The 15,635-nt window shown below is 44.8% G+C and overlaps 1 protein-coding gene across 1 annotated transcript in view; it reads right to left on the minus strand.

Annotated features, from left to right (window-relative positions):
• The window catches only part of C5 (complement C5), a 91,295-nt gene that overhangs the window by 23,895 nt on the left and 51,765 nt on the right, over positions 1-15,635 (minus strand). The window contains exons 22-28 of the mRNA NM_053020.1: positions 15,260-15,320; positions 11,960-12,049; positions 10,346-10,558; positions 9,872-9,947; positions 6,626-6,785; positions 4,433-4,528; positions 2,543-2,714 (exon numbers count right to left, since the gene is read on the minus strand). Coding sequence (NP_444179.1) covers positions 2,543-2,714; positions 4,433-4,528; positions 6,626-6,785; positions 9,872-9,947; positions 10,346-10,558; positions 11,960-12,049; positions 15,260-15,320 — 868 coding nt within the window. The remainder of the gene's footprint in view (positions 1-2,542; positions 2,715-4,432; positions 4,529-6,625; positions 6,786-9,871; positions 9,948-10,345; positions 10,559-11,959; positions 12,050-15,259; positions 15,321-15,635) is intronic.

Below are 15,635 nucleotides of genomic sequence, written 5' to 3' on the forward strand. Positions count from 1 at the left end.
AGGTAGGATTTCTCTCTTTGGGACAGAAAGCACCCATATTCTCCTAAGTGCAGCATTTCCCATAGCATAGGTCCTATCTTACATTTGCTGCTGCTGCTCCAGTAACATGCAGGGATCACTGCAGACCTTTCTTGGAATAATTTGTTTTTTTAAATAGTAAGGTAAGATTTTTTTGGGGGTGTGTGTGTGTGATGGTTTGCATATGCTTGGCCCAGGGAGTGGCACTATTAGAAGGTGTGGCCTTGTTGGAGGAAGTGTGTCACTGGAGACCCTCCTCCTAGCTATCTGAGGATGCTCAGTCTGTTCCTGGCTTCCTTTGGGTGAAGATGTAGAACTCAGCGGCCCCTGCACCATGCCTGCCTGGGTGCTGTGATGCTGCCATGCTCCCGCCTTGATGACAGTGGACTGAACCTCTGAACCTGTAAGCCAGCCCCAATTAAATGTTGTCCCTTATAAAACTTACATTGGTCATAGTGTCTGTTCACAGCAATAAAACCTTAACTAAGACAGAAGTTGGTACCAGGAATGGGGTATTGCTGTGATAGGCCTGACCATGCTTTTGTTTATAAGACTTGACTTGGTCATGGTGTCTGTTCACAGCAGTAAAACCCTAATAAAGACAGAAGGTTAGTCTAATTTTGAGGTGTCATTATACAATTATCACATGATTCACATGACTCTGAGGACAATAGTTTTTATCCTGCTCGTACTCAGATTTCCCATGCTTAAAATGAAAGGTTTATTTAGGTTTTAAATACTATTTGAATTATTCAGTTCTCCCCTTGCTTTTAAAGGGTATGATTTCATAATGTATCTTACAATTCCCAAGACATTTTTTATGCTATTTCTGATGCATCAAAGAAGTGGTTTCGAGGTGTTAAAACTTAGACATTTTTAAATGATGACAGAGACGACATTTTGTAGATAATCATAAGCCTCGCATAAAACTTGTTTAATGTTTAGAAAACTCAGATTGGGACAGGGCTCAGAACTGCCAGCCATGCCGATGGCCCCTTCTGCCTCCTAGTGAGATGTAAGTCAGACCACACACTCCTGGGCCCAGTGGCTTCTGGTGGCTTAAAGTGCAAGTGAGAGCCGGCTGTGCCTGCGTCGGGCAGCCCTGCCCTGGAGGACATGGTTTGGGAAGTGGAGGCAGAACAGGCCAATTTCAACATCAGCTTATCTGCTTTCATGGACACTGCTGTGACTTAACTTACGCTGGTTTGTTCTTGCTGAACCAGTGTTGGATAGAAAGCAGTTGGGCCATAAGGATAGATAAGTGGATGCTCTTCTGGGGTACAGGTTAGTTACTCTAGTTCAACCCTCTTTTCTGTCTCCTCACAGTGTCCACTTGCTTTCCCACCACGAGGGCTTCACCAGAAGCCATTATGATGTTGGGCTGTGCACTCAGACTCGCAGAGCCATTGGTTAAAAGGAATCTCTTTCCATTGCCTGTCTCTGATACTCCGTTGTAACAACAGAGCATGAGCCGAGACAGGTGTTTTAACCATTGCACAACTGTTTGCATAATCCTGGTGATCCGGTACTGACCCCTAATGACCTCCTCTGCCTTCCATCCCTCCCTCACCTCTCCTTCCCTGGTCTTACTTCCTGCTCTTCTTCTCACTGATCAGCACACCACTGGCCTTCATGCTGCTACTGAAGCAACAGGACTGCTCAGGCCACAGGGCATTTGCATCTGCTATTTCTCTACCGGAAGGAGCCTCCTAGATAGCCTTGGGCCTTGCTTCCTCCCCTTTCACATTTACATTCAAATACAGTTATAGTTTGGCCAATGGCAGATCACATGTGACATTATTTACCCCAGGGTTGCCATGGCGATAGGACTTAGATCCGTGTCAATATACTCTGTGATGCAGTGGGAAACCATTTCTCTGAATACACTGAGTGGCACTCTGCTCTATCTTGTTCTTGTGGCTGACACCCAGTTGGGTGTTTTAACTTCGTTTATTGTATGTGTAGGTAAGTGGGTGCACGTGTGCATGGTATGCTTGTGGAAGTCAGGGGACCACTTTCAGGAGACGATTCTCCCGTCCCGCCAGTGTTGGTGATTGAACTCAGGTCCTGGGGCTTAGCAGCAAGCTCCTTTACTTACTGAGCCATCTTGTTAACCCTGGATGTTTTGCTTCTTTTTGTTTCTGTCTCGTCTGGCACTCTCCATCTCCCTGCCTCAGTTTCTCAAGTGCTGGGATTACAGGAATGCACTACCACACCCAGCCAGCTTAGATTTGTTCTGCTCTGGTTATATTCGTTGATTTGTCCCTTGGGTGTAGAACAGTGCCTGGGTACAGGAAGATGCCATAGGCTGCTTCATACTTCTGTGTTGAATGAACAAATATGCATTTCCTGAGTGAGTAATGATTTGAGAAACAGGATTCATCACCGTGCGGTGTGAATGGTTAGTTCCATATGGGCAAGGATGGCATCTTTGTCTGCTTTCACTGCACCCACTTCCCAGGAGCACAGACCCTGGGTGCTCAGCCAGCGTCCTGCTGAGCAACTGTGTGGGGCGAGGTCCTACCTTTAACCAAAGCTTCCCTCTTCAGGGCTGACACAATAGAACGAAACTTCGGGTGGGTTCTGTCTCCCAGGGAGAGAGCATAGGCCACAATGGCCAGGGTGAAGGTGCTCTTGGAAGGCAGGGTCCTTTCAAGTAGGAAGGAGTCAGCTTTAGCCAGCGCTGTGTAGATTTTCTGGAAGCAAGAGCAGAAGATAATTAACTTTCCTTTCCCAACCTCAGCCTGTAAACTGAGGAAAGCACCTCTAGGGTTGCTGGGTTGGGAGGTGAGGGTATGAAGAAGACCCTGGGGACCTGTGAATACAATCAACAAAGCAGATCCTTTAGAGAGAAGGGGTAAAGATATCTCAGAAGAAACCACTTGGGTGTCCAGTTTGGCTTATGCTTTGCCATCGAGTTCCTGTTTCCCTCCAGAAGTTTGTTCCTTGGGTTTCTGATACATCACTGGCCCAGCCCCTGGGGAGAAGCACCAGGACAAACAGGATTTTCATCCTGTGTCAGCGGAGCCAAGACAGTCTCGTGTTCAAAAGGATTATACCAAGACAAAACAGAAGAGAACCAGAGCTGCTGGAGCTCTCTGGCTTTCCAAATGCCTAGGAAGAGTTCTGGTCATGTCCTGAGGTTGCCAGAGAGCTGCTATGGATGAGGGGCCAGGGAAAGCCTGCCAGCATCCTGCCGGGCTCCTCTTCCAGATCAACCTGTGCATCCTGAGGGCATGGTTGCCAACCCGCATCTACCTGCTGGGACCTGGTTCTTGTTGATTATTTTCTCGTGAGTGTGAACCCGGATGGTTATGGATCTGCCCAAACAGAATGTCTTTGTTCCTGTGGATTTCATTCAGCAACTCCCATTGAACACTGGGATTTCAGCTCAGTTGTGTAGTCTGCTTGACTTCGACTTTGCAGGCAGGAATCCTTAACCTGAGTGCAGGTCTCTAACTCTTTCCACAAACGGCTGTTATCTGTGTTAACCTTCAGAAGCTTTTACAGCCTTGTTCTTTACAACATGGACTCACATTGGACCTGGAGCTTCCTGATAGGCTATACTGGCTGCCCAGCAAGTCTCAGAAATCCTCCTGCCTCTGCCATCCCAGAGCTTGGAATATAGGTGTGGTTGTGTGGTGATCATGTCTACCTAACTTTTCATACTCAGATCTTTATGCCTCAGTGGCAAGCACTTGGTAAAGATCTCCCCTCTTCTACCTCTGGAAGCATCTATGCTACTGTAAGGAGGCAGATTTCTCCTTACTTCCCCAGCTTCCAAGCAAATGAAAGATTACAACTCCAAAAAAAGTAAAACTGATTGGATGGCAGGGAGTCTCTGCACTACTGAAGTCAACAGCAAAGTTTAGCAGAGACAAGATCAGAGATGAGAGTGGGAACCCGGGGGCTGGAGAGATGGCTCAGCAGGCTAAGAGAACTGGCCACTCTTGCAGGAGACTGTGTCCTTATGAGGTGGCTCGCAGCTACCTGGAATTCCAGTTCCAGGGGACCTGATGCCCTCTTCTGGCCTCTAAGGTGGACAAGCAGGCACACACACACACACACACACACACACACACATGCACGAAGATATGATTTAAAATTAAAAAAGAGAGGGGGAGCTAGGCACATTGCATCATTCTCCCATCACGGTCCCAGATAGCTACCCCAGCTCTACAATGTAGTGTTCAGTAACCGTGAGCCATGGGAGGTGACACTTACCGTGTCAGCTCTGTCAACTCATGATGAGTTTGCAGGTCAGACTGCATGCTAGAATCTATCCCAGTTAGTAAACCCTTGGATTCTGATCTTAAGATTATTTCCAATAATGTGCAAAACAGTGTGAGGTGTACGCTGGTGAGCCCTATTGGGGTAGGCTAAGCCAAGCTAGGGAAAGCAAACTGGTTCTTACCTCCGTGGGGCATATGCCAATAGCCTTTCTAATTCCAATCACAGAAAAGGCTGTAAGATATAAAGTGTTCTCTTGGGCTTCAGCAGGCAAAGTACCCTAGAACAAACAGTGTTTTAAAAGAAGTGAATGTTCTGGTTCAAAACTCTTTTGGTGATGTCTCTATGTTTCTACATCATGCACTGTAGCTGGATGCTTACTGTTGCCCAAGAACCCTGGAGTTCTGTCATGCCTGCCTTAGTCTGACTCTCCCATCTTCACCTGTCAGCTCCATCTCATGATTCTTCAACACATTCAACCCCTCCCCTCTCCTTCAAGATCCTATAAAAATACCACATCTGCTCTGAGGCTCCATATAGGCCTTCCAGGGTGACCCAATGGCAGGCTAACAAGACCTCCGGTGGAGTTGTTCTACCTCTCCAGACTTATACCTCTCACATTCTAATTCTCTTGGCTATAGTTCTTTGAATAAATTCCACTTTTTCCTCTTCTTCTCCTTTCTCCCTTCTCTCTTCTCTTTTCATCTGGAATTAAAATTTCCAGGCATAATAGATAGGCATATGAAAAGTGTTACACATTACTAGTCGTCATAGGAACTCAAACTAGAAGCACAATGAGTTGTCCATGCACGCTGTTGCCATGGATATGACGGAAAGCTAAGATGTAAATGTTGCCAAGGGTGTGGAGGAAAGAGAACTGCACCATTGCTGGGAAATTAGCACAGCCACTATAGAATACAGTACTGAGGTCTCTAAAAAATTAAAAACAAAACTACTGGTATACCAGCTCTATTCCACGAGGGTATATACTCACGGAGGGAATTAGGATCTCAAAGACACATTTCACTCCCCTGTTTTACTGCAGCACTGTTTGTGACCACAAGATTTGGGACACCCCTCCCCCCACATTTTACAATGGGTTTTATATTTTATATCATAAACATGGACCTTTTTGGTAAAAAGAACAAATAAGTTAACTTTGAAGAAAAACTCAGATATGTGGCTGACTCAGCGTCCTGTTTCTGCCTCTCCTACATTTCCCAGGAGTTACATGTGCAACAATGTAGACTCATCCCCTGCTATCAAGGAAGGGGCTCCTGTTGTGGTTTGCCCTGGAGTTATCTGTATTTTGATGCTAATCCCACTGCCTGAAGGACAGTTACTACCCAGGAATCAGGTGACTTCACCAGAACCTTCTCCCCATTGAATTTGTAAAATACAGGTGAGGGGCAGGTACAGAATAGAAGGAGGCCTGTCATTGTTGGAGAAGGAAGGATGGGCAAGAGAGAAGTTTGAAGGAAGAGGAGGAGACTGGAACGGAGAGGAGAAGAGACAGTAAGGAGAGGGCCAGAAGCCATGGCAGGTGATGTTAAGATTCCGCTCTGTGTATTTACAGGTTGTTATTAATGTTCTTAAGGGATGGATGTGTACTGGGCTTTGTATGTTTAGGTGGGCAATTATATCTTACCAATCGGGTCAAAGATTATTGTGTTTTGTGTTCTTTTATGTGAAAGTTTGAGTGTAGGAAAGTGTGCAGTGGAGACACTGGGCCGCTGTGGAGTTGGGATGTTTTTCTGCCAAGATATCTAGCAGACATCTTGGGGCACTGCGGTGCCAGACCAAGCGAGGTAAAAGACAACCTTGCTTTATTTATTTTTGTATTTTTTACAACAGCCTCCCTTTCACTAACAAGTACAACACACTTGAAAACCCTTCATGTCAAATTTATGTGTTAATTGTCATCCTGACCCCATCTAAAATCACCTGGAATGGGTCTCGACAATGCCTTGTCTAGATCAGGTTGGCCTGTGGGCAACTTTATGGGTAATCGTTGGCAAGAAGATAAGCCCCCTGTGGGCAGCATCATTCCCTAGGTTGGGGTCCTGGACTACAGGAGAGTAGTTACAGTGAGCTGAGCACCTGGGAGCCTGCATTCATTCTCTCTTCATGGTGTGATTAGCTTGGTTCCTGCTGCCATGACTACCTGGGTATAGTGGGCTGGGGCCTGCACCTGTGAGCGGACGTAAGCCCTTCCTCACAGAACTTCCTCTTGTCAGGGCATTTTATCACAGTGACACACTGAAACGAGGACAATTGTATATTTTCCCCTCTTCCTTAGCCTCCCTATAATAGGATGGGAATAAAATGAGAGACTGTAAATAAAACTAATGTTAATTTACATATTGGATTTCCTCACCTGTAATTTTATTGGTAGATATTGGGAATTTTCCTTGAAAGATCCGTTTTCCAGCTGACACTTCTCAATCAGCCATAACAAGGAGTTACAGATCGAGTATTGGTCTTGTTTCACATACTTGTTCACCTGTCCAAGCACTCTCAGAGCAAAAGCTGTCAGCCTTCAAGACAAACCACACACAGATTTTAGAACACCCAGTCTCTCCTGGCTTTCTAGTGACAGAGTAGTTTATTTGCAGACTTTATTCAGACATACAATTCTAGAGTAAGTCATCATTTTACAAGGAGACAAAAAAAATCTTCAAAATATCCTGTCAACAAATATAAACAGTACACTTTTGCTTATGACACTGTTAGCTAGCACTAGAGCTAAGAGTTGATTTCTGGTTAAAAAAAAAGCCATGTTACAGTTAAAGGTCACAGGGTGAAGAAAACAGTTTTGAGCTCAAGTACTGATCCATAAAGGCAAGATGTACTAGAAGAAAATCACTGGCAACAGAGCCTCACTGAGGTCCGGCTTCTTTCTGCAGCCTCCCTTCCTGTTGAGCTCTGCTGTGGACTCAGAACTCCCACATGACAAGGAAGTGTTACTTACTGATCTCACCTACTTAGACAGCAAGGGGCTCCTGCCCACCAGCAGCCACACCAGACTAACACCAAGGACAGAGTTCATGACCTCTCTAGCTGCCCAAGAGCCTGCTCTTGGAGCCCTCTCATGTCCTTTTGGGTCTTTGACTTTTTTTTCCTGAGTTAAAAACTCTGTTTTAGCCAGGCATGGTGGTGCAGGCCTTTAATCCACTTCATGGGAGGCAGAGGCAGGAGGATCTCTGTGAGTTTGAGGCCAGCCTGGTCTACAAAGCCAGGACAGCCAGAATGATTTATATAGAGATAGAACATCTCGAAAAAAAATTGTTTTAACTGTATTTTTAAATGCATTTAAAGGAAAAAATTCTAACAGCAAAACTTTTCAAAAGTCTCAAAGCACCAAAGAATAGTTAAACAACGACAACAATGTAACTCTCTCCTCTCTGAGTCCCTGTCCATCTCTCAACAGGCATCTACTGATTCCAGCCAACAAATGCAAACTGCTCACCCATGATGACTGCACTGTTAGCTAGCACACAAGCTAAGAGCTCTTCCAAATGGCAAATGGATGTCTAGAAGTTTCTTGTCCACCTATCAATTCCACTGTATTAAAACATATAATATTTACATTTTCCTGTAGAAAATGGGCTTTTCCCATTAGTATCCTTGTGGGTTTTACTTTGAGGCAGGGTCTTGCCGTGTAGCCCTGGAAGCCCTGAGGCTGGACACAGATCTAAAGGGGAGGGTTTCAAAACCAGCTGATGATTCTGACTCACTGAAAGACAGAGAGTTCAGTGAAGAACCAGGAAGTGTGTTTGAGAAAGAAAGTAATGACTTGGGGGCGCATTGTATCTGGAGCTCTTTGTACCCAGACACCCAAAAATGTGGATCTGGGGCGGAAGAGAAGTTCATTAGAGACATTGGACAGGGAACCCGTTTACATTGAGGTCATGGAGGTCTGGCAAAGATAAGACTGTTCAAGAGAGATTACAAGGAATAAGAGGCCAAGGATGAAATTTTCGAAAACATCTAAAATTCACTTACTGTACCTTGCTGGGAATGGTTGTGTACCATTCCTTCACACAATCCTAGCGCTCTGAAGGCAGAGGCAGGAGGATGGCTGCAATCCAGGCACGGTCTAAATAGTAAGTTTCAGACCAGACATAAAAAGACTGTCAAAAATTCTAAATTATTGCAGACTGTAAGCATGTTTTATGCGGTAGGGCCTATGGGGTACTGGGCACACATCAAGTCTTGTTTTATCTCTCACCTTATAATACAGCCTGACTTTGAACTTATGCTCAATAACTCTTCCCCCCAGGGGCTGGGATTGTAAGTACACAGCACCATGCTCTACTATTGGTATCATTTTTGTTTGTTAAAACTAAGTATCTCCCAAAGGGAGAAAAAAAACCCAATAAAATAAATAAAATTATGAATCCTGTCGAAGCATGAGGGCATGTTTTGAAAGCAGACTGCTGTGTATGCATTCCACTCATTTAGACTGTCTTTCCTTAAATTATAAGGATCACAGAAGCGATCGCTCGCTGAGTGAGCTTTATTGAAGGTAGGAGGTCCTAGCAACTCATGGAGCTGCCCACACACTGTACACATCCTAATGGGGACACAGGGAGAGGAAGGATGAGGTGCTGGATGCAGTGGGGTGTGGTTCTTTTTTTTTTTATAATATCTTTTTTTTTAAGATTTATTCATTTATTTATATAAGTACACTGTAGCTGTCTTCAGACACACCAGAAGAGGGCATCGGATCTCTTTACAGATGGTTGTGAGCCACCATGTGGTTGCTGGGAATTGAACTCATGACCTCTGGAAGAGCAGTCAGTGCTCTTAACCACTGAGCCATCTCTCCAGCCCGTGGGGTGTGGTTCTTACCGAATGAGACGGCAGAGACCACCTTGAGAAGGTAACTTTCAGTAAATCCCTGAGGGGAAATAAGGCATCCAGTCTTGCTCTTAAAGGAGCATGACAGACAGAGGGAGGAGTCAGTGCAGAGGCCCTGAGGTGGAAGCAAGTACTATCCGGTGTGTTAAAGGAGCAGCGAGGAGACCATAGGGCTCCGGTGTCCCATAGAGCAAGGTGCACAGGGTGGGAGAAATAAGGAAACATTGGTTCTCACCCTAAGTGGGAAGAGAAGCACCTGAATGGCTCTGAGCCCTGAGGCCACTGGGACTTCTGCGCTCAGTGTCAATGCAGGAGATCAAGTCAGGAGTCAGAAGAATGCGAACAGAGAAAGCTGGCTTGAACCAGAGTGGGGGCATCAAAGCTGGGGAAAAGCAGTCAAGAATCTATTTGAAGGCGCATCCACACCCCTTACCTAGATTGGATGTGATTGTAAGGGGGAGAGAGAGGCATGTGGAAAGATTGGGTGTCAGTCTGAACAAATGGAAGAGAGCGTCACTATGGAAGCCATTCTTTCGTTCATTCGATCATTTAATTGATTAATTATTAGTGTGTGCACTCATTACGAAAGGACAATTTGTGGATGTCGGTTCTCTTCTTATACCATTCGGGGCTTGGTGATGGAATTCAGGATGCCTAGCAGGAGCTTTTACCCACTGGGCCGTCTCCCCATCCCATGGCTGTTATACTTAATGAACGGATCAACTACTGTATGGAAATATAAGACAAATCCATTACTCACCAGGCACTAGAGCTTGCTCCCTTCCACATGCTGTAGGAATAGTCAGCGTTTCTGTAGGACATGACGCTCACCAGCCCTAAGAGGAACCAGAACAAAGGAACACATCCCTTCACGTCACAGGCATGGTGGATCAGCCACGGGGTGGTGAACCCTCTGTGAGGTGAGCAGCAGGCATAAGCTCGGTGGCCAGCACTGGCCCTCTCATGGGAACCGTGCAAATTGCTTGAGTTGGGAATCAAATAGAGCAATTCTGCTCCCATCTCGTGTCTTGTTTCTCACCCAGGCATTTTACCAAGTTAAGCCAAAATGCCTCAGAAAGAGAATATGCTGTCGTTTTTTCTCTTGCTATAGTTCTTTTATAAGTAATCATATATATATATATATATATAATTCTTCACGATTTAAATATTATGTTCAGTAAGATATTTGCTTAAAATTCTGTAAAATGATGTATAAAATAATTATTTATTGTACCTTCTTTTATTTTTTTCTGCAGGCTCTGTTTTCTAGCTAACGTATCAGGGTGGAAAATATTCCAATGGTTTCCTGCTTCCAGGTAGTGGAAAACGTAGAACACCGGGACTATGCTCATGAGTTCTGCCTCGGCGCTGCCCTTGGGGAGGTGGGTTAGGATGTCGATGCCTTCTTTACTCAGAACCGTGGACAAGAATTCCCCTATAAGCAGTCCTGAAAGAAAAAGAGACCCGAGTGGACACAGCCACTAGCTATCCACTCCCAACAGTGTATTCTGAAGAGGAAATGACCAATGTCTCTTCCCTTTTTTAATAGAAGCAGTTTACCTGTGTCACAGAAATCAGGGGGGAAAGCTGGATTTGATTAGGAGCATGAAGTCTTGGTGGCAGATAGGTAATGTGGTAGGCAGATGGCGAGACAATTAGGTGCCAACGTCATAAGTCTCACTGACCAGTCCTCAGGGGAAGCAGGGTTAAAGATCCTGAACAGAGAGGGCGCTGGCCACTCAATCTATAGCGACACTGTGCAACTTTGGGCAAGCCAATTTCTTATACGTCTAATATCAATATGGCACGTGATCTAAAAGGCCCTTTCTAGTTCTGATACTCTGCGATTCCAACATTTGATCTGAGATGAAATGCAGCCGGGACACTCTGTCCTGTTGGTGATGTGTTACCTCATGGCAAGAGCTCCTGGGTAACCCACCAATGACGCCCCTCCTGCAAACACCCTGGAGGGCAGAGAATCCCTGTTCTGCTTTGAATGCCTCCGACCCTCCGTCTGCTGCAACCTAATCCATACAGTGATAGAAGGCGAGCTTTCTGGAGGGTGTGGGGGAGCCATTTACCCTTTGACATTTTGTTCGTCTACCTTTAGTCATGTGAGGGTGACCCACCAAGACAGCAGCGGTAAAAACAGACAACAACTGTTGCCTGGCACTGCATCACCTTGATCTTGGACGTGGAAAACTCACAAGCCTTTCCCAATTTATAAATTGCCCAGACTCTGGTGTTTCAATATAGCTGCAGAGGTGGGCTAAGCAAGTCCCACCACCCGGGGCTGAAGCTCCAAAAGTAAAGCTGGTGCCTAAAGGCCATTTGCAGGCCCCAAAGTCTTTGGTGGAGACAGGCCTGGCTGCTGAGAGCAAGGGAAGTTGGGTGTGAAGCAGCTGCACCCCGATCTAGAGAAGTCACTGGGCTAACAACCAGTACCCTATCCTCACAGGATAATTTCCAAGTGCATTAGGGGAAGGGAGTTGCAAAAGTAATCAAGTGTCTGAAGACAAAGGGAATAGAAGAGATCTGTTGGAAGCCAACCCATGTGCAGAGATGAAAAAAACGAACACGTTTGGTTTTGGTTTGAAGCGCTGAGTGGAAAAAAAAAAAGAATGGGGTTTATTTATCTATTTATCTGTTTTTGAGACAGGGTTACGCAGACTGGCTTCATCTCACTATGTTGTCGTGGGTGACCTTCAATTTCTGATTGTCCTGCTTCCACCTCCCAGGGCTGGGATTGTGGGTAGGCACCACTGTATCAAGGGCTTCATGCATGCTAGGCAGCCACCCTATCAACTGAGCTTCCCTCCTGGCCCGTAAGTTGGATTTATTAACTTACCTTTTACACTCAAAATCCTTTTGACGTTGGTTTTGGGGACCAAATCTAATGGTATCCTGTATGGGAATTCCTTTCGTCTGTTAACAATACCTGCAATAATAATAATAATAATGATAATGATAATAATAATAATAATACAAAGATTAGATTTGCCCAGTTTTTTTTAATTTAATCTTATTTTTTACTTATTCACTTTACATCCTACTCACTGCCTCCTCCAGGTCACCCCCTTCCACAATCCTTTCTTCGTTATTCCCCTTTCTTCTCCTCGTTTGAACAGATGGGGGTCCCTGGGGTATCCCCCCACCTCTGGCATGCCCACAGTTCTTTTTTTTTTCGGAGCTGAGGACCGAATCCAGGGCCTTGCGCTTGCTAGGCAAGCGCTCTACCACTGAGCTAAATCCCAAACCCCCTGCCCACAGTTCTTAACGGAAAAAACTATTTTTAGATTCTATATCTACTAATAAATAATTTTTCACAATAAAGCACATTTATAATAACATTAAAGTCTTAAAGAGAGGAAAATAGTCAAGGATTTTAACCAAACTCTGGACTTGTATCATTCCCTTAAACAAAACACTAAATTTGATGTAAGGTTACTGGTTTTTATAAGGCATGAGATAAATGACTTATATACACCAACGTTATCCACTAGGAAGAGGTAGCATGACCCAAATCACTGACATGTAACCTCCGGGCTGTCTGACCATCCGCTCTGTCAGAAAGCATGACCAAACATTCTTCCTGCCTCCCCCTCCCCTGTCTGACATAAGCAGTTTTCTATATGCACACAACTTCAGAATGCCAGTGTCAGAGAATTTTAAATTATACTATTTTATGTCATACATAGCACCATTTTAGCAGTTAACACAGAGACTCAGGACTGCTCCAAGTGCTAAGAGTAGCTGGCGGTGAATACTAGAGATGGGCCATCTGTATGAACTCCTGATTCCTAGGCTCAGGGAACATCTTGGAAGATGGGGTATAACAAACGTAAGAGCCGGAAGATGGGGAAGAGCTCTGTGAACCCCTATCATCTGGCTGTGACAGGACCACTGTGTCCACAAACCACTGGCAGCTGTGTTTATGTGCTCAAGGTCAAGCCAGTTAAAAAGGTCCTGCAGGGATGAGGAAGGGGGCCCTGAGGCCAGTTGTGTAACAGTTTCCTCTGGAATTGAAACAGTCCATCCGGCAGGAAGTTCCTTCAGCAGAAAGGGTAAACAACTCAAAAGTAGCTGCAGGAAGTTCCAGGAAGACCAGATTCACTGGGTCCCTCCCTGACAGACTAAGTGATAAAAACTTCAGACTCTCAAAGAAGCCAAGCTGCAAAGAAGAGTCTGCAATGAGACCATCTGCTTGGAAGAAGCAGAAAGCAGCTAAATGCCTGGAAGAGGCTTAGATCAATGGAGGTGACTGGAAATCATACCCTACGGGCTGTTCAGGTGCCTACGGGCTGTGCAGTGCCCTTCAGGTTGCCAGCTTTTGTGAACTGTCACTTATACTGAGGTGACCTCTGATGACGCATCTGTCGGTGAATCATATCTGCTTCTGTAAGTGACCCATAATTCTGATAAGTAATCCCTATATAACTCATTGGTTCACCAAGTTAAACTGTGATGGTATTCTGACTTTGGCCTGTTGGGGGTTCCCTATGGTGGACGAGGAAATATATGCTGAGTCACCCCAGGGTAAGTTTTGTCACACAACAGACCCTGTCCTGCACCGAGGAAGCTATTGGCAATAGACAGCAACCAAAGAAGGGAGAGTCAGTTTTCTTTAGGGAGGTAGACACTGGCCAGTTGCCTACACTCTGGGGGATGACCTCATATCGTGAATATATGGGAGATACTAATTGGACCCAGTGGGCTAAAAAGAATAAAAATAATGAAGTAAATAAAAAATTAAAAGGGGATATGAAATTGGGAAGGAGATGAGCTAAGAGAAGTTGGGGTGGGGAGTGGGGATTAGCTATGATCAAGATTGTGTTCATGTATGAAAATTTTAAAGGATAAATAAAAATACTGTTAAAAATATCCTACCACCCCCCAAAACATGATACTATTTGTCACTGTACTGACAGAGAGCCAAGTTTCCACTAAGCTAACTAAGTCTTATATATAAGGTCTGTTTATATTATATATATTTGAGACAGGATTTCTCTGTGTAACAGAGCCCTGACTCTGCTGGACTCCCTTTGTAGACCAGGTTGGCCTCAAACTCACAGAGATCTTCCTGCTGCTGCCTCCTGAGTGCTGGGATTAAAGGCTGCACCACCATGCCCGACTGTTTGTATTGCTTTAACATTGTACAGGGATAGTAGAGGTGGTGACAAGATCTGAGGCTTAACTGTAGGGCTCATTAAAGTCACCGGAGTGAAAAATCCAGCTCTGGCACTTAGCATAGTCCCTGGTAAGAAGAAGTTGCTCTACAGAAGTTCTGAGATCTCACCGAGGAGCTACATGGCTTTGGCAGAGGTACAAGAACATTCCTCAAGAAGCATCTTTGTTATTTAGCCCTTGATAGACCATGAAGATACCATGTTACAATGAGTCAGTGAAGGTGTCTAGGAAGTTTGAACTAAGGATGACAGGGCATGGAGTCTAAGGAGCTTAGTAATCGCTTGTGCCACGAAACAGGGCACAGCGTTTCCATGTTGCATTTACTCCTTAGTTACAGAGAGGTAAGAATGTTTTCAAAGGATTTATTTGAGGGTAAAAATAATGCAGACAAAGAACCAAGTGATGTTGTAACAATTTAACAAGGACTGTAGTAGTCTGTCTGTCTGAAAACAGCTGGTAGCTGGGCCCATTCTAACTTTCAGAAACAGCTTGTACTTAGCCCAGGATTCCTTGGAATGTGTGAAAAGCTCATGGGTTGAGAAGATTCACAGCCTATCAGCTGGAGGAGAGACGGAGCAGTTGAGGGGACTTTCTGAGTGACTCGTCTGACTGTGGTGTCTCTCGGTGCTTTTCAGTTGTAGAATGACTTGTTCTCAGGTGTTCTTTAGACAGAGGCTTTTATACTAAACACCCTGTTACTGTCACTATGAGTTGACTATATGCAGTGCAGGGCATGAACTGTATTGCACTGTGTTCGAATTGTAATGCCCACTAAGTGTTGTCACATTTGGCCCCAGTCACACAGATCCCAGCCAGTGAGGGCAGGTAGCACTGTAAGAAATGGACGTTGTTGAACTCTACACAATGAGCTTTCTGAAAAGTGGTGTTTTGTTACATTAAAGTTACATTTTAATTCTGTGACTGGAAGATGACACACAAAAATTGAAATCATTTTTCCTACCATAAACTCCCCTGGGGTCCAGAGTCACACCAGCATAGCTTTCCCTTTTGATCCCTTCTGGCTAAAGAGAAACCAGAAAACACTCTGTTAGGGGCATAATTACTTTATAAGACGTGAATTCCCTTGGATCAAGCTTCTCCAGTTCACTTTGCCAGTTTCAAAAACAAAAAACAAACAAACAAACAACAAAAAAAACCCAACCCTCTTTCTCTGAAAAGGCAAACTTGATAGAAATACTTCAATGCATGCACGCAATAAAAAGATCCTGGCTATTTGAATATTGATCAGAATGAATACTTCAATGGGTGCTCTTATAGGTCAGGTTATTGGTCTGAATGCTCTGTATATGTTAACTTATTCCGCTTCCACGAACCTC

The sequence above is a fragment of the Rattus norvegicus genome, chromosome 3, assembly GCF_036323735.1.
Source record: "Rattus norvegicus strain BN/NHsdMcwi chromosome 3, GRCr8, whole genome shotgun sequence".
In the NCBI taxonomy this organism is placed as follows: Eukaryota; Metazoa; Chordata; class Mammalia; order Rodentia; family Muridae; genus Rattus; species Rattus norvegicus.